Source organism: Paralichthys olivaceus, chromosome 15 (assembly GCF_024713975.1).
Source record: "Paralichthys olivaceus isolate ysfri-2021 chromosome 15, ASM2471397v2, whole genome shotgun sequence".
In the NCBI taxonomy this organism is placed as follows: domain Eukaryota; kingdom Metazoa; phylum Chordata; class Actinopteri; order Pleuronectiformes; family Paralichthyidae; genus Paralichthys; species Paralichthys olivaceus.
Window position 1 is genome coordinate 18,973,352 of NC_091107.1, and position 21,995 is coordinate 18,995,346.

General features: G+C 40.6%; 2 protein-coding genes across 2 annotated transcripts; one reads left to right on the forward strand and one right to left on the reverse strand.

Annotated features, from left to right (window-relative positions):
- The first annotated feature begins 2,139 nt into the window (after positions 1-2,139).
- Positions 2,140-15,559, forward strand: rps6kb1a (ribosomal protein S6 kinase b, polypeptide 1a). Its single transcript, XM_020085746.2, has 15 exons — positions 2,140-2,399; positions 3,690-3,733; positions 4,875-4,995; positions 6,748-6,816; positions 7,382-7,529; positions 7,659-7,716; positions 8,276-8,376; positions 8,547-8,637; positions 8,745-8,835; positions 9,725-9,832; positions 9,930-9,992; positions 10,147-10,224; positions 10,319-10,426; positions 11,761-11,873; positions 12,311-15,559. The coding sequence occupies exons 1-15, from the start codon at positions 2,328-2,330 to the stop codon at positions 12,564-12,566; spliced, it is 1,521 nt and encodes a 506-aa protein (XP_019941305.1). The 5' UTR covers positions 2,140-2,327; the 3' UTR covers positions 12,567-15,559.
- Positions 15,560-16,161: 602 nt separating this feature from the next.
- rnft1 (ring finger protein, transmembrane 1) lies at positions 16,162-21,179 on the reverse strand. Its single transcript, XM_020085748.2, has 9 exons — positions 20,987-21,179; positions 19,690-20,150; positions 19,537-19,613; positions 19,343-19,443; positions 19,015-19,168; positions 18,744-18,902; positions 18,294-18,359; positions 17,612-17,713; positions 16,162-17,140 (listed from the first exon to the last, which is right to left on the reverse strand). The coding sequence occupies exons 1-9, from the start codon at positions 21,010-21,012 to the stop codon at positions 17,006-17,008; spliced, it is 1,281 nt and encodes a 426-aa protein (XP_019941307.2). The 5' UTR covers positions 21,013-21,179; the 3' UTR covers positions 16,162-17,005.
- Between the last annotated feature and the right edge of the window lie 816 nt (positions 21,180-21,995).

Consider the following 21,995-nt stretch of genomic DNA (forward strand, 5'->3'; position numbering starts at 1 on the left):
GTTTTTTTTTACATTGGTTTTGGGTTGAGGATTGCTGGGGAAAGATTTTCTAAATACGCAAGGGCGGTTATTTTCATGCTGTAACTTTACGCTTTGTACACGCGCAACTACCCTGCAAAAATTTAACTAAAAAAAGAAATTGAGTCATCTGTAATTTCATTTGCCCCTTATTAAGGCATTTGATATATAAAAAAAAATCAACATCTATTTCTTTGTGAAGATTCTCAGTCATCCACGTGCCGACGGTTATTCCAAGAAAAAGTTTGAATCAAGAATAACTGGTTGTACATACTTGACGAGTTTCCATTTCTAATTTTCAGTTCCAATAGTCTTCATCATCAGGATTGAAGAAGAACTGAAGAAGTCATCTACGAGCTGAAAAAGCCTCTTCGATGACAGTTTAATATTTTCACATCTCAGTTAAATCGCCCTCTATTCAACCTTTCTTGGAGCGATAAAGCTGAAGCTCTGAACCAAAAGAAAGAGCAAAAAGCCATGACTCCATAAACTAAAATACAAATACGGTGAAAAAAATATTTGCCTTTTTTCTGGATCTTGACCTTAAACCATTGAACACAGTGAAACTATATGTAGATCTTAAGATGAATGAATAATGGGTGTCACACGTGAAAAGGATTTACATTTCCTTACTGCCACCTACTGGTAGAAGGTTGTTGTAGACAGATCCTGCAGTGAATCACAGGGTTCCAGCAATCTGATTATGACTGGGTGGAACTCACTGCACCCACAGACTTAACCTCTTACAGTGAACAGACACGAAATGGACTTTCTCATAGCTGACGATTTGCATCGTCATAGTAGGTGAAGCACACTTGATCCTGACAACATAAATGGTGATGGCTCTGTTGTGTTCAAATGTACCAGTAAACCATGTGACAGGGTCTAGAATCATCAGGAACCCTGACAATACTATGATTGAAATAGATTGCTGCTGTTGTTCTTGTTTTGGATATCAGTGATCACTGTTTGAGTCCATGTCAGAGATACAACATAATGTGCCAAACATGTAGTCACCAGCTATGTATGTGTGTTGATCATTAGCATTGGTTACATTATCAATATCAATTAATCTACCTGTTATTTTCTTGATTAATTGTTTTGTCTAGATAAGATATATGATAACATAGATATTTATGTATACATGGTCATTTTTGTTTCCCTGTTGATCTCACTACATGACTAGGTCTGTTTGAACAAAAATATACTGCAAAAAAAAGTTAAAGTTAAACTTTTCTTATGTAAAATACCCCAAAATAAACTTAGACCACCAAACCCATAACCACACATTATCCCATTAAGGTGATCAGATTATGACTTGGCAGGGTATGAATAGGACTGTCCACATCGTAGGTGGAGGAAACGAGAGGAAGCAAGTGAGGCACATTCTTACATCCTGCTGCCCATTAGTGAAATAATTAGGACATTGAAAAAGATACTTGTGATTTCTGGGAGGCCTTGAAGCTCCACTTCACTGAAATGAACGTTTTAGACCAAATAAATCTCAATCCTGTGCTGCTGCCATTGGAAGTACCTTGTGGCTCATGTGGAGGAGTGTAATGCAGATAAATTCACTCTCTGACGTCGAAGAGTGATGACCAGAGACAGCTACTTATATTTAGTACTTTACTGTGTATTCTAGTACTTTATGTGTATCATTTACTGAGGGAGTATGGACAGTTTTTAGTACATTTCATGTATTGTTCGTGTCTGTTTTATTGCTGCTTGGCCCTATGTGCAATGTCCTTGACATGCTGCTGTTACACAATAATTCCCCAAATGGGATCAATAAAGTGTATATCTATGTATCTATCTATCTCTCTACCTCTCTCTCTATCTATCTATTTGCTTGGCAATGTAACATCAGCGTAAGAATTGATCTCATAACTCTCATAAAACTACAGCCGTCTGGAACAATCAAAACAAATAGAAACTAAATATTTTCACTTCAAAATGTGGAAAAATGAACTGAAGTACTTCAGAAAGAAAAATGAAACTTGCTTCAGCAGATTTTCTTTAAACGTGTGTGTGCAGTGAATTATTCAAACAATTTAAAGCATCAAGGTTTTTTTCATTCTTCTTTAATTGAACATGATAATCATGTGTCAACGTGAAGTGCGTGCAGTAGTACCGGTGCCGGCCACTAGAGGCTCTGTCTCGCTGCCGCTCTGCTCCCGTGTTGTTGTGGTTAGCTGGATGCTAGTCCACGCTTGCTTTGCTGTAGCCGGCTGTAGCGGTGATGTCTCTCCCATGAGGCCGGTGAGCAAACTTGTGTTCTGTGGTTAAACACCGACCGAAGCACCGAGGCCATGGCCGGGGTTTTCGACATCGATTTGGACCAACCGGACGAGAACGTCTCCGACGACGAGCTGGAGGACGGGGTGAGTTCACTGCTAACACCGCCTCTGTTAGCTAGCTAGCACCGAGCAACTCTGAGGCCTGCGCTGCTGGCTACTGTGTTCGCGTATCCATTATCGGACACGTCCACTTTCCCGCGGAATTTACTAGCTGCCTTTTAAACAGTTAATGTGTGGAGTTCTAATACATTATCATCGCGTTTTCATAGTTTTAACTACGACCTGTTGCAGGAATCCCATGTCGTTGCACACATCGGACAAATCCATCCTCAGAGTCCGAAGTGTTGCGGGCAGACAGGTTGCTGGGGCTCCACCTGCTGAAGTTAGCATGAACACCGCTCAGCAGCATGGGACGATACAAACACCACTGAGCTGGTGGATGACGGAGACAACACCCAGTGAAGCCGCTTTAATAAAAGACACTGAACATTAACCAGAAACACATTCACGACTAATGCTTCGGGCGTCGCCGCATGTCCGATAATGGAGTCGTGCATGTAGCGTATCCGTGCCCTGCGTCGGCATTTGTCTGTTGTAGCGGTGTGCAGCAGATTTCGTGATTTCACACGTGGCTGCGGTTTGTCAACTCGTCAGACTGTGTTAGTTAATGGACTTTAAATGAAGAGACAGTGAAACAGTGGTCGTGGCGATGCTAACGGGACAGTGGCTGGGAGCTGGAGCAGCACACTGTGCATTAGCTTTGTCACCCATCACCCAACGTCAAGTTACTCACTGAGACGAGTTTGTGGTTTAAATACAACTTCGGTCACTGGTTGATTCATTATAAAACATTTTCTCAAGTGAATATTGTCTCTAAGTTGTTAATAAAAGAAAGCGTTTGTTGAACTAGCTGTGTGATAAGTTAGTTAGCTGTGCATGTTAAAGGTCCAGTGTGTTTGATTGAGGTGAAAGGGATCTAATGGCAGGACTTGATTTAAAATAATCCTAGTGATCTTTTCACTAGTGTGTAATGGTGTAAACTGTACTGATTTTGGTTTTCTCTCCCCTATGATGGGCTCTTTATATTTAAATACTTTAATACTATATTTCCATCAGGAGCGGGTCCTCTCTATGGAGGCCGCCATTTTTTTTTACAGTAGTCCAGACGGGGTCAAACTAAACACCTTTTGGGTTTTGAGAGGTATTCAGGTGCAACATACAACTTCACAACTATGTGTCACTAAATTCTACACACTGAACCTTTAAAACTACTACTATAATGTCTGGCTAGCACATAAACAAATATAAATAATACTTCTCACTTGTTACCAACAATCCGCCTCCTGCTGAGCTTGTCTGTCCTGTTGTTTTCAGGCTCAGCTCAGTGAATACATGGACCAGTGCAGTAGCTTTGAATTGTGAGTATAATACTGTAAATATCACAGTTTAACTAACGGAACCATGTCAAACATTTTCATTTGGATGTCTGGAATTCATTTCTGAAGACTTGTGCTGTGTTAGAGCTAAAATGATTGGTAGATTAATCAATTAGTTAATTGTTAATATGTTTTTTTCCTGTCTTTCAGCTTGAGAGCAGGACTTGTTGATTTGATGTTCAGATTTAGTCGTACTTTCCCTGAAAACCTGTGCTCTCACTGAGATAGCCCCTGCTTCCAGTTTGCTCTGCTTGTGCTCAAACTGTGCACTTGCTTAAACAGATTTCCTGCACTCCAGCTTCGGCTCTTCTCCTCGTGCTCACTTCGCTTCTGTGTGTGCATGAAAAGTCTGTTCTTGCATTTCCTCTATGCTCTTGGATTTTAATGGCTATTAGAGTGCGAGCGCATGGTATTGAGTAAAAGTGTTCTAATAGCAATTAGTAAACTTCTGCGTTTAAACTTAAAGACCACACTCTTGAATAAACGTAGGGGAAGCCCCCCGTAAATGATGCAAAATAAATCACTATTTTCTTTCACAATCATCCCTTGAAAAAACTCCATAGTATTATTCAGGTATTTTGTCAGATAATGAATATAATGGTTTGCTACAGACGTATTTCATAGCATTCGTGGTATTGTTTTTTTTTTAAATACACACTCCGTAAAGGTAATAAATATATACAGTGTTGTACAGTGGTCCCAGTACAATGAGTACATTTGTTATTTTTCTCTACTCCCTCATTCAGGTTTGTGCTTAAACGTGTCACCCACCCTCACGTGCACAGTAATAACAGATATTATCTTTAAAGAGTCTCTTAAAGCAAGATATAATTAGATGGACCACCATTCTCTAATCTGGATCTATTTGATGGACTTTTTGTTTTTGTTAATGTTCAGGAGCCACTCAAGCAGTGTGCACCCATCCCAGCATCCCCTTCCCATTAATAAAACTGCTGCATCCTCAACCTCAGTTCACCCATCACCATGTCTATGTTAAAGCACAAATGTTTATAACACTGTCTCATAATGCTGCTGTCGGTCTTGGAAATTGTAAACACACTGTGGAGTTAATGTCGTGTACGTGCATGTTTCCATTTATTTTCTTTATTCTTTGTTTTGCCAGTAACATGGATGACTGTGAGAAGTTTGAAATTTCAGAGAACAGCGTGAACAAAGGAACAGAGCAGATCAGGCCTGAATGCTTTGAGCTGCTGAAAGTTTTGGGAAAAGGTGGCTATGGAAAGGTGAGACTAATGATTCTCTGGCATGGAAATGTGAATTTGAATCATTTCCCTCACATCTGTGCATCTTCATACCTGTACGTTGTCTTCCTCCTCTGTATTCCTCTTAAAGATGTAGTTTGAATTGAAATTTAGAATCAGAATGTTGTACCATTTTCTATAAAATGAAATTATAACAATTATTACAAAACATTACAAAAATATAATTTGTATATATATATATATAATATAAAGTGTCAGGAACAAACTGTCATTTGCTTTTTGTGCTGGGGACCTGCTATCACATTGTCAGTATTTAGGGGATTAGATAGTTATCTTTAAAATGCAATTGTTGGGAATTTTTTTGCTGAAGTGTCTTTACATGTAAGATCTGTCATCGCAGAACCACCTCCTACTTTACCTACACATAGTATCAAATATTACAGTAATCAGCTGCATGTCATCTGCATATTCACTCCCGGTCAAATGTTCTAGAAGACCACACCAACATTTTTCTTGCATTCATTTTCATTTATGTCCAATGCTACAGTAAAGCTGTTCTTTAACCAGTTTTTTAATTCCTGGTAGAATGGCTGTTTTCTATTAAAATAACATATTTTTTTACTTTGGGTAGTTAACCACTAATCTGATGAAATTTCTCTAAAAACTGGAAAAATTGAGTTGTCCTAAATGTTTTTACTGGCATTGTACATTTGGAAATCTGTCTAGTCATGGTTTTATTCTGGTGTTAACATGTTTATTTAAACCAACCTGAAGAGGTCTGGAAATTTTCTGACGTACTTCTTTCTTAGCGTAACAATGAAAATCCACACCAAAGTTATTTTGGAATCGTATTTCACTTAACAAGCAAATGTATGACTCACACTTGTCTTGAAGTGGTTTTTTGTGTGGCTAAGATGTCATTTTCTGCAGGTTGAGGATTTCTCAGCATTTCAGAGTAATTACACTTCTTGAAAAAACACTCACAGACTCTTTCAACATTTATGCTGGTATACCTACACTCAGACAGAGACTTTAGTTCGGGTGAATCAGAGCAGTCCCTGTTTGGGCTGTAGTCAGAATTATACAAGAATAACACAAGTTTGACCCAAACTAATGAAATAAAGCTCACTGTCTTTGAGCTTATTTTTTTAATTACTTTGTCAAACAAATACACATGCAACAGCTTCCAAACATCACATCAGTGCTAAAGAAGTTATTTTAATTTGTAAGGAATCTGAAAGTTCCCATCAAAGAAAGAATCTGGTTCAAGGATTGTGATGCTAGGGTATAACAAGCTCTGAGTGTATTGAGTTGAATAGACTGTCACTGTTTTCTTAGTTAGTTATGTTTGTAACAAAATGTTTTAGTTTTTCAGTGTTAGAAGACCATACACGCCTATAGACTAAAAGTGGAATAGTCACTGTGAACTTCATACAGGAGGCTATTCAACTTTAGTTTATTTTTTTTAGATTTCGTCAGCCACCAGACTTACAGCAAGCACTGCCACTTCTTCTAGCTACAGTTATTATAGTCATTACAGTAGTGATTACGACCCCATTGTCTCATAATGGAAAAGTGTTGATTTCAGCAAAAACGGAACTTAAAAGAGATAATAGTTTCTGATTAGTTCAAATGAAATGAAATGATTCAAGCTCAAATCATTCCTCCTACTTTTCCACCATATTTTTAATATTTTATCCAGAATGACTGAATAGGCATGGCATTCTCTGTATTTTGAAATGTCTATGGGTTTCATGAATTTAATCTTTACAGGTGTTTCAAGTTCGGAAGGTATCAGGTGCCACCTCCGGGAAAATATTTGCCATGAAAGTTTTGAAGAAGGTGAGTGCCTAAGTTTTTTTTACACCTATAATAAGCATACTTAACTGCCCCCTAGAGTACATACACAGTAATGTAATGTTAAAGCAGCAGTGTCTGAATGATCTAATTCACTTGTAAAGGAACACAAGTGGCAAACATCCATGGGGAATTAGCTCCTATAATACTCAGTTGACTCCAAAGTGTTATAGAGCTTAACAGTGTATAGAGTTTCACGTGCAAGTTATGTCACTATGTGTCGTTAATGGTTTCATACTGGTGCATTCAGCTCCAGCCAGAAGCAATGTGCAGACCACCCAAAATAATGACAGCAGGCTTTTTCCCAAGAAACCTCAAAGCTGCTGCCTCTGTTCAGCTTGGCCTCCTCTCTCCAGCTGACACAGAGCTGATGTCTGACTGTGCCTGAAAAGCCAGCTCATATTCCCCTGAAGTTTGAGGTTCTGGTTTTTACTGCAGCAACCATCATGGCATCCTGATCCCTCATTGTTGACACCAGCCAGTTGGGTGGAAGGTATTGCCAGAATGTTCTCACACACTGACTTTCTGTGCTTCTCTGTCTCTTGCCAAGGCGATGATTGTGCGTAATGCTAAAGACACAGCGCACACCAAAGCTGAGCGGAACATTCTGGAGGAGGTGAAGCATCCGTTCATTGTAGACCTCATTTACGCCTTCCAGACTGGGGGAAAGTTGTACCTCATCCTGGAGTATCTGAGCGGTGAGCATAGTGATGCCCAGTCAAACCAACGGCACAGATCTCAGGGCTCTTTATTGTCATTAATTCACATTCAACAAATCTCAACGGTGAATAACATTGGCCAACTGATTTTGTATGTGGTTAATGCAGGAGGAGAGCTGTTTATGCAACTGGAAAGAGAGGGGATCTTCATGGAAGACACAGCCTGGTAAGTCTATTTAGTAAACATGGCGTCAAGCAAGATCACACCTGACACGTTAAATCAACTTTATTTCATCCTTCACACAGTCGCTGCTTCCGTGCTGCTCAGCTAAGTCTAGCTTGTTAACGTTTTTACACTTGTTTTTACTAGTTTATAGTGTTTAGTTGAACTTTTCCTGATAAATAATTCCCTAAGCTTTTTGTGACTCATGATTCACAGCAGGATCATGAATGCCAGATGATGCCTGATCATCAGTCAGATCTGTTGTCTTTGGAACACTGATGCTAACAATTACACATGTGCTGTCAAAGAGATTAACGGCAATAACATGGATTCTGACATCAGCACGCTGGAATATTTTAAATGTGCAAACAGCATCTTAAGAACGCTGAGTCCAGTGAGTTTTGTGAAAGCAGGCAGATGTGTGGTAGGTGTTTCTCAGGAAGTGTAAGAGTGACTTGGATCAGAAGCAAACACTTCTGACTTCCAATAATCCAAATTCCACGAAAGAGAGAGAGAGAGAAAGATTCACATTTTGACTTGACTTGCTCGTTTCTCTTGACAGTTTCTACCTTGCTGAAATCTCGATGGCACTGGGTCACCTGCATCAGAAGGGCATTATCTACAGAGACCTGAAGCCTGAGAACATCATGCTCAACAACAACGGTACATAAACCTGAAATGCTGCTCAGAAAACAACTTGGAAAGACCTGCATCGAGACTTCCACATGTGAACTCGGTTTTCCCTCTTTCTCTGGTTAACGTGATACTCAATCTATTGTTTGTTTAAAGTGTGGTTTCTCTCACGCTCTTGTTGTGGTTCTGTTTCTATGCAGGGCATGTGAAGTTGACAGACTTTGGTCTATGCAAAGAGTCCATCCATGACGGAACAGTCACCCACACCTTCTGTGGTACTATTGAATACATGTATGTCATACAGTCACGCTAAGTTCAGATTCTGTTGTGAAAACCTGTGGACATTGAGACTGGACACAGTGTGTTGAATCAGCTTGTGCTTCTCTCTCTTTCCTCAGGGCTCCAGAGATCCTGATGAGGAGTGGACATAACCGGGCAGTGGACTGGTGGAGTCTTGGAGCTCTCATGTATGACATGCTAACAGGCGCAGTAAGTTCACACTACTTCATCACATTGTAGCATTTTCAAAACTACTGCTGTGCCCATTTTAAACCTGGCTGTTTGAAATGGGCTGTTTTCTTTTCCTGTGTTCATGTTCTGGTGCTACTTCAGAATTATTCCTTGACATGAGTGAGTCCTCCGCAAACAGTTGTACATTATACTGTCAGTTTTTATTGTTTGTGTGAGCTTTTTATAAACAGTCTATGTTGCAGAGTTAAGTAAAAAAACTTCAGCATTCAAACTACCTGTTCTATTTAATGTGTTTTTCAGAAAATAAAACAGAATTTTCTTTCTTATCATTCTACTGTGTAGCTCATATATAAGTGAATTACTTACTTAACTAGCAACAAAACAAAGTTTGTGCTTTTACCTTGAAGGCTAAAGAGGAAGTGATTTTATGATCAGCACTGATGACACTTGTGAATGTCTGTATCAGTCCCATAAAGAAAAGTAAAATATCAATTATGTTCTGAATGCAGTTTGACCCACAGTTTGACACAGTTGTAGACCACTGCTGTAGTTTATATGAGGACCTAGAAGAAGACGTGTTAATCTCAGTCCAAAGACTGAAGGAACTCTGCCCCCACGGACTGCTATAGAGCGTGGTCGCCTGTCTATTAAAATTGTATTGATATTGAAAAAAAAAACATTCAAAATCGTACCAAGTTTGACACTGCACTTCCTCGGGCTGATAAGAATACACAAGCTGTTAAGATGACAAATTCTTGAGATATTTGATCCACAGACAGACAGACAGACATTTGTGGAATTACTATGTAGATAAGCTAATTTATCACAACACTGCACCACGGAGAGGCCAATTGAAGAACGAAACATGTGCTGAACTATTGTTGATTGTCTGACATACTTTTCATAGCCTCCATTCACTGGTGAAAACCGAAAGAAGACGATTGACAAAATCTTGAAATGCAAACTCAGCCTTCCACCTTACCTCACACAAGAAGCCAGGGACCTTCTGAAAAAGGTGAGTTGTAAGATCCTTCCTCCTGCACTTTGCCTCACTGGCTGTGGTGTCTCTGCTAAAATAATTGGAGAAAAAAATTATTCTTTAAACTTTTCAGCTGCTGAAACGAAATGCCTCATTACGACTGGGGGCTGGACAAGGAGATGCTGCTGAGGTTCAGGTAAATACATTCACTGAAAGAAGAGTCACAAGTGTATGCATGCATTGTGTTAACAACCTGATCTGGGACATTACCTTAGAAAATGAGAATCCATCCTGATAAACCCGGTGGTCTGGAAATATTCAAACCTTGCTCCTGTCATTGTCTTTCGCAGGCTCATTCATTCTTCCGACATATAAATTGGGACGACCTCCTTGCTCGCAAAGTAGAGCCTCCCTTTAAACCTTTCCTGGTGAGTTTTTATTTTTTTAAATCTAATTTGATGCAGCAACGTCCTCTATGACCTGTCCCTGCGAGAGGATTAACTGACCTACTTCATTTGGCAGCAATCGGCCGATGACGTCAGCCAGTTTGACTCCAAGTTCACCAGCCAGACTCCAGTGGATAGTCCTGACGACTCCACGCTCAGCGAAAGTGCCAATCAAGTCTTCCTGGTAGGTTCTGGACTTCCACAGAGAATTGTGGATCCAGCTGCTGTGCTGTCTCAACATCTGGCATACAGTTTGCACAAGGTTTTAATAAGATCAAAACAAGTTACATAAGGAGTAATTCCTGACAGGCCACTCAGCCACTCAAATATGATGCTTGATGAAGATGACAATAATCATTAGGTTGTTTTGAGTACAATAAGGCCACTTGCTGAAGCCTAACCTACCTCTGCCAAGGAGGTCAAATGTTTGCATCATTGTGTTGTAGTGGGAAGGTTTACACAAAAACCACTGAACTGGTTTCCATGACATTTTGTGGAGAGAGAGAGAACTGCTTGGGGGTATGTGCACAACTTATGAGGTCTGTGTCTACGAGGATGCTAAAAACTTAATGGAAGATAGGGCGAACAAGCATGCAGGTAATAGTGCAGCACACAGCAATGGAGCAAAACACCAAATTACAGATCTTATATGATATTAACATTGGAGTTAGTATTACCGTTTTTGGTTCATTATGAAAGAATGGCGGGAAAAATAAGAATATGGTGCCTGCCACAGTTATAATTAATGGGAAGCACTGTTTTGAAATAGCGAGTTGGGCATTAACCTTGTCAGAGGAGTGAGTTCTCAGTGCCCTCTAGTTCATTTAGGTTTTGGGTCAGAAATGTTTAAATACATGCTGTTGTTTTTTGTTGGCATCACCTTTTCCCATATTGGAGTAAATGTGACTTGAAAGAGCAGTAAGCAGGAGTCACTGTTACTACCAGTTAACCTCAGAGAGTAATATGTATGTATATCAACGTGAGCTTAATGAAAGACTACCCACAGTCTGTATCCAATCACATTATTTAGAATTTTGTATAAATCTCTGTTAACACTTACAACAAACAGGGATTTTGAGTAATACTCAATCAGTTTAATGGTCAAGTAAGTAAACTAAAGTTCAAATGTGACACTGATGGCAGTGAAGATGTTGATGCTGGATTTTAGATCTGGTTTTAAGGAAAGATAGAGGGTTTTTAATAGAACAGTAATGTGACATTTACTTTTGCCCTGTGCAGTTTTTTTGTTGTCAGCATACAAACAGAAAAAGAAAAGCTCTGGATATGATTTTTTAAATTTTCTTTTCAACAAGTAGGTCTTACGAGAATCGGTTAATTCTTCCCATCTGGTTTAGTCCTGTTTGTTTTCCTGGAAGCTTCAATCACTGTTCCACCACATTGCATGATCTGGTTTACTCAGCGTTTCATTTCTCATCAGCTGTGGGTTGTTTTCAGAAAGATGGTCTTTGAAGAGGTGGACTCAGATCACTCTGTTTTTGTCCCCCACCCCTTCCACAGGGTTTCACATATGTAGCCCCATCTGTGCTTGAGAACGTCAAAGAGAAGTTCTCATTCGAACCAAAAGTCCGCTCACCACGGAAGTTCCCAGGAAGCCCAAGAACACCTGTGAGGTAACAGCAAGTTGTTTTTCTCTCTGGTTCCATCAGATTCCACTGGTCATTTACAAGTCTCTCCCACAGCAAGGCTTCTCCACATAGATGACTCATTTGCTGACCTTGTAAACGTCGGCTTGGCCTAAATAAATCCATCCAGTGTAAATAAAGGTTTCTTTCCAATGCCACAACAGTAATTGCCTGAAAGCTTGAAAATAGCGGATCATCACATTCAGTATAGTTCAAGTATGGGAGGGGTCCGTTTTTGGAAAATGAAATCCTGGAGGTTACTGAGCAATTGGCCCTTAGCTCCAGTGTTTTTTCTATATCGTCAATGATTAATAACGTCCAGTTAGAATTGTGCGACACACATATCTGCCTCTGTACATTAGAAAAGAACCTGTCCAAAAGCTCAGAGGTATTTCAAAGTTTCTCACATCTTCTCTCTCTAACAGTCCGGTGAAATTTGCAAGAGGTGACTGTTGGCCCAGGGGACCCAAGCTGACAGGCGCCCCATCCCTGCTGTCCCCGGGCTCTGGAGAGCAACCTATGGAAGGAGTGGAGCAAATGGACACATGCAGCAGCGGAACCTCAGAGGCCTCGGCGCCACTTCCCATCAGGCACCCTTCAGGCATCAATGCAGGGCTGTACAAAAAGCAGGCCTACCCCATGAACTCCAAGCGGCCCGAACACCTGCGCATGAATCTATGACGCTTGGCTTGCCTGGGAACATTAGGACTCTTCTAATTCCTCTCCTCCTCCTCTTTTATCATTTTCTTTAAAAGAGACTTGTAGTATTTTATTAAGAAATATTGACTGACAGTGTCAACGCAGATCACCAGCTCTTCCAGCTGCGCCTTCTCCTTTCTGGCCTCCAAAATCCTCCTGACTCAGCATGGCCTCCTCAGCCTGCCACTGATGCTCAGCAGTCAACCACAGTATTGTGGATTTTAAGTCTACACATCCCTGTTAAAAGTGCCGACTAAAAACTGCAGTTTTAACAGGCGTGTTTTTCAGACCTTTTCCATCTTTAATGTGACCTTTACCCTCTGAAATTCAAGAGAAAAACAAACCTTTTAGAAGAATTACCTGGTTGCCTAAATGTGCGTGACCTCTTATAATTAGGAATATGGCTGTGTTCATGATCAACCAATCACATAAAAACGTGGGTTAAATAGTTATTACACAGCTAACTCTGATTAACACTAAATAAGGTTCAGCAGTTCCCACTGAATTTTCCCGATGTCCTATTTGTATTCTATAGTTTAAGTCAGGTTCCACAAAGAGCCTCCAAAGCATACATCATGTTGCCGAAAGATATTGATCAGGAGAGAGACGGGTATGTAAGAATCTTTAAGGCATTAGCTAGAACGTGCTGCACAGAAGAGACGGTTAGCAACAAGATGTTTGTCCAAAATTGATGAGACAGGTAGAGGTCGGTCAGGGAGGCTGCCTACAGCAACGTTAAAGGATCTGCAGGAATTTCATCTAATATTCTTCATTTGCCTGCAGCTTTTTCTCACAGAAAATATCAGACCCTGGTTTAAAAAGCATGTTGATCTGATGAGACCAAAGTTTTGACTCAAAAACAAAGCAACACATCAAAGAACAACAAACCAAGGTTAGACTTGGGCCAGAGCGATCTGCTTTTGCTCCAACTTCTTTTGTCACAGGATACTTATTAGGCTCTTGAATAGTTTTTTACAGGTTATAGGTCACATCTAAGTTTTTTTTATATGACTCAACGTTAAACCGTGGTGTGTAGACTCTATCCACTGTCGATGTGCAGTCAGTCTGAGGAGTGGTGGATGAGAGGTGCTTCTCAAAGGAAGTAGATTTGCTTGTTGGCTGGATATTACCAGCTGATGAACGGTTGTTACAGTGTACTCAGCTGGTGTTTTATGATTTACTGGTGCTCTTTTATCCTCACGTCTGGACCATGTTACTTTTAGTGTTTGCGACTTGTCGCCTCCATCACAATGAGAGAATTGGGTTACAGGAGGCTTTTATTTCTCCCTCAACATGCCAGACTTTTTTTTTGTTTTGTTTCTTTAATGATCACCTTGTTCTAAGAACTTGCAGGTTACATTATGAGTCGAAGTAGAAATATTCCTAAAAGGTTCCACTTGGAACACGGCATTCCTTTACATTTGAGGAAAATAATCACTTTGCCTTTGTCGCCGGAGCGTGTGGTGAGGTGGGGGGGGGCACGACTTACGGAAAAAGCAGCTATAAAAAGATGGGCAGTGAAATTTCATACGAAAGCCTCGGTTCACCACAATCGATTGTGCTGTCTCGGCTGACTGGAATGCTTTCTGCAGGAGGCCTGTCCAGAAGCACCATTCAGTTTCTTTGCGTTGAATGTAAACAGAGTTGAAATGCCTTTTTGCGCTTCGTTCCGATGACCCCTCCGATGCAGCATTATTTTTTACCTCTTTTACTCGTGCAGCCTCATCGTCTCGTTCAGAGTTATAGTGACAAAGAATCATGTCGACCTGGAACACGCTCCTCCAAATTGATAGCCCTGCGTTTCATTGATTCAGGCTGCATTCATTCATCCGTCTCATGTGTTCTGCATATGCTTTTAGTGCATTGACAGTAATAGGGCTCTCAGTGTTACGGGGATTAACCCAGAGGCATCTAAGTAAAATGTGTTCTAACTGAGATGTTTGACATGAAGCTGCATTTAGAGCCTCTGGAGTCAAAGCCATTTGAAACTGCATCTTAAAACAACCACACAGTCGTATGCAGATTTCCATGATACATATGAATTAATATTAATTGAATTGAATAGGTGTTTGAATGGCTCCCTAATATTTCTTTTGATTCAAATACTCGTTTTAAATTGACCAATTGCACTGTCTCAAGGAACCAAATCATTTTTTGCTGAATGACGACTGTAGAGGACTCACTGATTCTGCGAGGTTCAAAGATCAAGCATTTTTTTTCGTATCCAACATTGAATTAATTGCTGTTTTGTTTCCCACGTTTTTACTCAGATATGTTTTGTGTTTCTGTAAGTTACTTACATTTTTTTACATCGTTGAAGCTTGTGTTAAGTTCATATGTTTATTTAATGTGTCAGCCTGAGAGGATCAATCTTTTTCTTTTTACCATTCCGGTCAAACCGCAGTCACTCCACTTTTTACTCTGTTTGGTTTCTTTGTTTGTATTTATTTGAAGCGCCATTGTGTCTCCGCTGCATTGTTCACACTATGCAAACTAAGTATTTATTACGTAGTATTATTTAGATCAGGCAGCAGAATGTGTGGTCATTTGATTTAGCATTTATTTCAGAGTATAATGATAAAACACGTGAGAGTAGAGTATGGTTTTTATTTCCACACACTTTCTTACTTCCAGCAACCTCAGATGCAGCTTTTTTTATTCTATACTCGAGGACGGTGACCTTAATGTCTTACAATATTTATTGTGTAGTGGAGCATCATTCATTGAAGGTTTTCAAAAACACTTTGATATCTAAAACTTTCCTCGTTGAGAACTTGAAATTTATTTTGTCTTTTTTTTTTTTGCAGTGCTTAAAGTAAGGACAGATATCGTGGATTAAAGAAACTGATGCAAAAACCAATGGGGCTGGCATTGTGCCTTTGCTGACAGATTCCAGTGTGTATGTACAGTATGCTGTTTATTGTTCATGTGTGTGGAAAAGTTTGAGGTTGATCCATAAAGTTCACTTCCTGTTAGATCTCTCAAGGACGTGCATTTCTTTGCTTCACTAATAAATGACTGTCAGGTTAATGATTAGTAACTAACAATGATTCTGTTCTTGTATGTTTGAGATGCACACAAGAACAAATGTCATCAAGCTACTTTCAGGTGCAAAACTCCATCTCTGACTTGAACGAGTGTTTGAGTCGCCAATTAACATCATTTCTGTTGATTTACTCCTTCAGATAGAGCATGATAAACAAAGTCAAAATAAAAAATTTGCTCTGAGAACTTAAGAGGCAATGTTACGGAGAACAGGCAAAATCAAATTTTATTGTGCGCTTACGTTAATGACATTTAGGGAATAATTTTAACTGCTCTTTGTTCTTTTAAGTCAAATATACTGTGGGGTCATAAAGGCACAATCCCACATACGCAAATCCAAAGTAAACATTGTGGGTCATGTGCTTCACCACAGGAAGTGAATGTTTTATTCGCCTCCTCGCTCACAGATTGAAGTTTACAGGAGGTTCGCCTCTGAAACATCTGCACATATGTGACAAGGCCCTAAGACGGTAACAGACTTTACTGTTAATAAACGATTGTCATTGTGCTTCATGAAAAAAGTCACACATCGTTCAAATGTAAATCTTTATTCAGATACTTTATGGATCAAAATGGATCAAAATAACAGTGAAATGATTTTTATACATAATAAAATAGATTCTCCCAGTCTTTGGTTTTTACAAAACGAGGCTGAGTCACCTCTATAGAAAAATAGTTTTTGTGTAAATCCTTTTTACCAGTTGAGAAAAAAACTTGTCACCAAAAGCTGAAAGCAAAAGGCAAACTGTTCATCATGTTGACAGTTTCTTTATCCTGGTCTTTGGACCATGTGACTTTACTGTGTGCTCTGCAGTGAGGTTGTCGTCAGCCCTTCAGTCTCACATTTGAACCCGTTAAAGCAGCGAGCGCTCCTGAGCAGAGATGTGCAGCCGCTTTGTTCTGCACATTTATTATTACAAATCACAAAAGTCCACAAATTTAGAAAACACTGGATAAGACAAGGTTAATGTTTTGCCTGTTTGCTCAAACGTATGATGGAGGAAACCTTTTTAAAATACTTAATTTTAAATATATTTTTCAATCTTTCCATATTTACAAGTAGACAACAATTTGCTGCCCCACAAAGAAAGTTTATATTAAGATTAAAAGGTATATAAAAGCAACACAAGGGGAAAAAACTTAACTGAAAAATCAAATGATCAACCTTCAGTTTGTCAGAGAGGAGGAATGTGCTGGTAAATAAGGCAGGAACATGTCTCCTGCAGGTGAAAGCTATGTGCCTGCACTGACCCCGGCAGCCCTCAGCTGATGAATCAAACAGTGTGTACAACATTACTTGTCAGTGGGGTTTGACAGGCGAAGAAAAAAAATCACATTAAGTACAAACTAATAGCAATGTCCCGCCCCCTCCTCCATCAGTAAATCTGCAGGTGTGGAGATGTGGCTCCGTCCCTCCACTTGTAGACTTTCTCTGTGATCACAGTGCGGCAGAGAGGGCAGCTCTTCTCCCGGTTAAACCACAGAGCGATGCATTCGTCACAGAAAATGTGCTGTGCAACAGAGAAGCAGCATCGTGTTAGTGCGTCCATACTGCTCCTGTGGTGTCATCCAAGTGTCCGTATGTTTTTAGTCTTAATGTCTGTTGTTATCCTCCTAGCCCGTAGCCGCATTCACGTCCACATGCACACACCGCACAAGCTTGGGCCCCTTGGACGAGAGCTTGTGCGGTTGTTTCGTTTTTTTTTTTTACGTGTGAAGAATCAGTCACCATTTACTTCAATTGTATTGGACTTGGCTGCAACGCTGTTTACCCCTGAAACTCCTAAAGTGTGTTGTGGACTCAAACACTTCACCCACCCCTCCATCGACACAGCGGTGAGTAGATAATGAGTGAATTTTCATTTTTCTGTCAACTATCCCTTTAAGTAATAATTCGCTCCCCAGATAAAATTCCTATAACTTCAGTCATGACAAAGCCTGAACAATGTTGTGATACGACAGACCTTGTAGTTTGGTCTTACCTGACAGAGTAGAGCTCGAGGCTCCCTGTAGTCTCCCTGACAGATGGGGCAGACATCTCCCGCCTCGCTGCACTGACTCCTAGTGGCTGCTGTGCCTGTGTGCTGAGGAACAAAAGAGAACTGGAATTACCGCCCTGCGGGGCAGATTCAGTTTACATTAAAAAAATTCCAGATTCATGGGGTCACTGTGACCTTTACTGAAATCTAATGAGAAATTCCCAAGAGTCAGATAGGAAATGTCCTGTTCAAGAGGCCAAAGATATATTTTGTGAGGTCAGCATGACCTTGACTTTGACCTCAAATCTAATCGGGTGATCAGTGAGTCTAAAGGGGCCATTTGTGCCAAATTTGCAAGGTTTCTCGTAGAGTTCTTAAGATAAACGCATTCACATGGCAAAAAATGGGGTTTGTGAGGTCATAGCCGCCTTGACCTTTGTCAACCAAAATCAAATCCAATGAGTTCTAGTGCCAAAGTTGAAAGGATTCCTTCAAGGCGTTCAGTTCATCCTAGAGTCCAAGTGAATGATGCACAAAATTTGAAGAAATGCCCTCCAGGTGAATATGAAAACATAACGCCCCCGGTCACTGGCTGTCGTCGGTGCAGAGGCATGAAAAAAAAACCTCAACACAGCTGGTTACTGACTCTGAACATTAACTTGTAAATAAAGTTGTAAACACTTACCTCGCCATTCAGACATATCCTCACAGTTTTAAATAAAGACGTCCACTGTCCATACAATCCTAAAAGCTGCATCAAAGAGAAAAAGAACAAATCGAATTAAACAATTTGAACTGTTAATTAAACGCCAGTTTTTTCTTGTCAAAGTGTCACTTTAAAAGTGAATACAACACAGATCTACGGCTTCATCCACACTCATTCATTTCACTTTTGCTTAGTTTTCACCTGGTGTCCAAACTACTGACCCTTAAATGGAAACCTTTGAAAACACTAGTTCTAAATTTTTTGTTGGAAAACTGAGATGCTATGTGTTTTCAAGTGTCTGTGTAAGAACAGATTATTTCTGATATAGAGCTTAAACACTCGTCTGGACAGAAATTGTTTTGGTTTTAAAACACTAGAATGTTTTAGGTGTGGCTGCAGCCTCCATCTGTAACATTCCAGTTATCACACCTTCAGTATGAGGTAGACCAAAGCCAGCAGGACCCCTAGTGTGAGTCCAAGGGCCCCGTCAGCCTCCTGGTAGGTGACCAGGTAGCGGAACCACAGTGAAACTGGAGCCATGGCCTGGTGCACCTGACCCAGCTCCTCAGTCAGCATCATCCACCTCCCCTGGAGACATTAACAAAAAAATCACACTAGAGGACGACTGAGCAAAAACTGCATTATAGTGACATTTGATTTCTTTCATCAAACAGCCCAATATTAAATCCACCAGTCTTACCTGGGTTCTGTATGTCACTAGTGAAGATGGCAGCAGCAGAATAAGGCACTTTATCCCCATGAAGAGGAACTTAATGATGAAATTGGTGATGCCGATTGCCCATAGAACCTCCCAGAAACCCAGCGGCTCAATGGTTGGGCTGAGGAAGATGAGGCTGCAAGGAAACCGACATTTAGGTTAAGTTCTATTCCCTCAAGCACATTAAACTGCTCCCCAGGCTTAGAAGTTTAATAAAGTGCAGTTCATTTAGGCCAGCATATGCATATAGGTCAATGTGACAGAGTAAAGGTGTATCTCTGCTGATTGCACCAGATGAGTTGGACCTTACCACTGGTAAAGTGTCTCAGTGAGAAAGGAGTAGTAAAGCAGAAGCGTTGAAAAGATCAGGAAGAGCAGCAGCCATATGCACTGTAGCTTTGAGTGATGATCCTAAGGGTCCAGACGGATAAAAACACAGTTTAGGATTCTAACAGCAAAGAAGATCTGCATCATGAATCAATGGCTTCCATGCTCTTGACTTACCTGAAGAAAAACTTGCGTTTGAATACTTTTATTCACATATAAAAAAGTTGTGAAGAGGCCAACCCCAACCGCTAGACCTGAAAAACAAAGAAAGAATTTGATGATCTTGTGTTCACTGTTTTTAAGAATGCTCTCTGCATAAGTCGTACCCACCAAGAGTATGTTGGATGACCAGTTTAGCACACAGTATAATGAGGAAAGGAAGACTCTTTTGGAGCCAGCGGAAGAGACAGCGAAGCTCAGACAGGGAGGAGCTGGGTTCTCCCGAGTCCACATCAGAGTCAGGCGGGTCAAGCTCTGGCTCCGAACTGGGATGATGCTGTGCCCGATTATGTCCGTGTGAGTGTGAATGGGGGTGGCTGTGGAAACTGACTCTGGACCTCCTGGATGATGATGAGCCGCCACCAGACTCCACAGGCTCGCTTGTCATGGGCACCCGCACCTCGTGGCTCTCAGGGTTAGCAACAGCTGAACCAGAGCCCAGCGTCCTTGTGAGAGGACCTTGTTGCAGCGTCAGGGGCAAACCGTTTCCTGCATGAGCGTCCCGCTCGCTTGAATTGGGCTGCATTACAGTAGGAGACTCCCTCAGTATCAGTGCTCGTCTGGAATCACTCCTTTCACAGAGAAGACAGGACAAGTCAATGTATCTGTACAGCACATTTAAAAACAACAAAGTCAAAGTCAGCTTTATTGTCAATTTCTGCAATACATACACAGACATATTGAGGAATTGAAATTTCTCAAATTTTCTCCCCATCAACACAGATTTAAGTAAAAAACAGTAAACACTGAATAAAAAGTCTTAATATAAGAAAATATTAGCAAAATATTAAAGAAGTATAAGAAGAAAAGGTACAAAATATTAAATATAAAACAGAGGTTGAACAAGGACAGTGCTATACATCGCTTGTGTTGTTTTATGTTGTGGCTATGAAGGACAAAGAAATGTTAAAATCACTTTGAGGAGGTCTGCTACAAAATCATAGGAGTCCAGCAAACACACCAGTGCTCCCTCTGGGAGAATGGCGTGTTCCTCAAACCCACAGAAATCATAAACCATCAAAATCTTGTACTCTCTGTGAATCACAGTGTCAGTCGTGACTCTAATTCCTTCATTCCCTCTGCGTCAGGACACTTACTGTTTGTGACTGTTTGTAACACAGCATCAACAGAGATCACTGTGTTGAGTTAGCTGGAGTTTTGTTCGCTAACTTTAACTGACTAGATTAGCAGGTAAAGGTGCAAACGTTAGCTCATCCTGATCGTCTCAATCTTTGTATGGGTGTTAATGAGAGTCCCACCAGTCTCTGATCACACACCACACACAGAGGGAGGAACAGATAGCAAACAGCTGACCGCTTCCTAACCAGCACTGGGCTGTGGTTAGCATTAGCAGCTAGCTGTAGTTTGCTCCCGGGTCACACAGACGGCTGTGAAGGCTGCGGCTCACCTGTCATTCTGCACCCGGAGTTTCATGGTAAGCTCTCGGTCCCCATGTGATACAGCGTCCGAGGCGCCAAGCTAAACCAAACTAAAGGGAACTAAAAAGAAAACCAAGTTTCTTAGCTTCCGGGCTAAATCATAATCTGCTCATTCAGACGCCCGGACCTTGTTTACGGCTGCAGACGTCACCAACTTCTTCTGGTGGAGTTTTCACGGCGTATCGGATGTGACGCGCTGCGATACCTCCACCTAGTGGTAGGTGTTTAAATGACACTCATGTTGGCTGGACTATTAAAGAGATAGTTCACAGAAAAACGAAAATCATGTCATTATCTGCTCACCAACATGCTGATGGAGGGGTGGGTGAAATGTGTGAGTCCACAAAACACCTCTGGAGTCTCAGGGGTAAACTTTGTTGCAGCCAAAAATATTTTCATGAATGAAATAAAGTCTCAGTTGCATTAAAATAAAAAGCACACGTTTAAATCATGAAGTCAGGGATGACTGAATTTCATTTAGCTGCTTCAGCTTCAGGCTCCGTGTGTGTGGACACTGTCATTGTTTATTGGGACGCTGCGCTAGACCTACATGATCAGGGACACATTGCACATCATTAATATAAATTAAAAAAGAAAACATGTTTTCTTTTGCTTCAGAGAACATGAATGAAACAAGGTTGTGCTTTCCATCAGCATCAGCTCTTCAAATAGCCAAGTACTTATTAAAGTTCAGTCAGCAAAATGATTTCAATATATCCTAAAATGGAGCTTTTATTTTATTCAACTGCAGAAGGTAAAAGGCCTTTACTTAAGGCATTAAGATATAGAAGGGACTTTATTCCTACTTTCCTGTGTGTGATCCACTCTCATTTGACTCTCAGCCCTGCCCCCCAGCCTCACAACATACAGAGGTTTACACCGTACATCCAGATGTGTTAGGTTTCAATTATTACAAACACTGCTGTAGACACTCGCTGCCCGTATTTCCACTTATGGAGACAGGTTTCCTCTAAATCT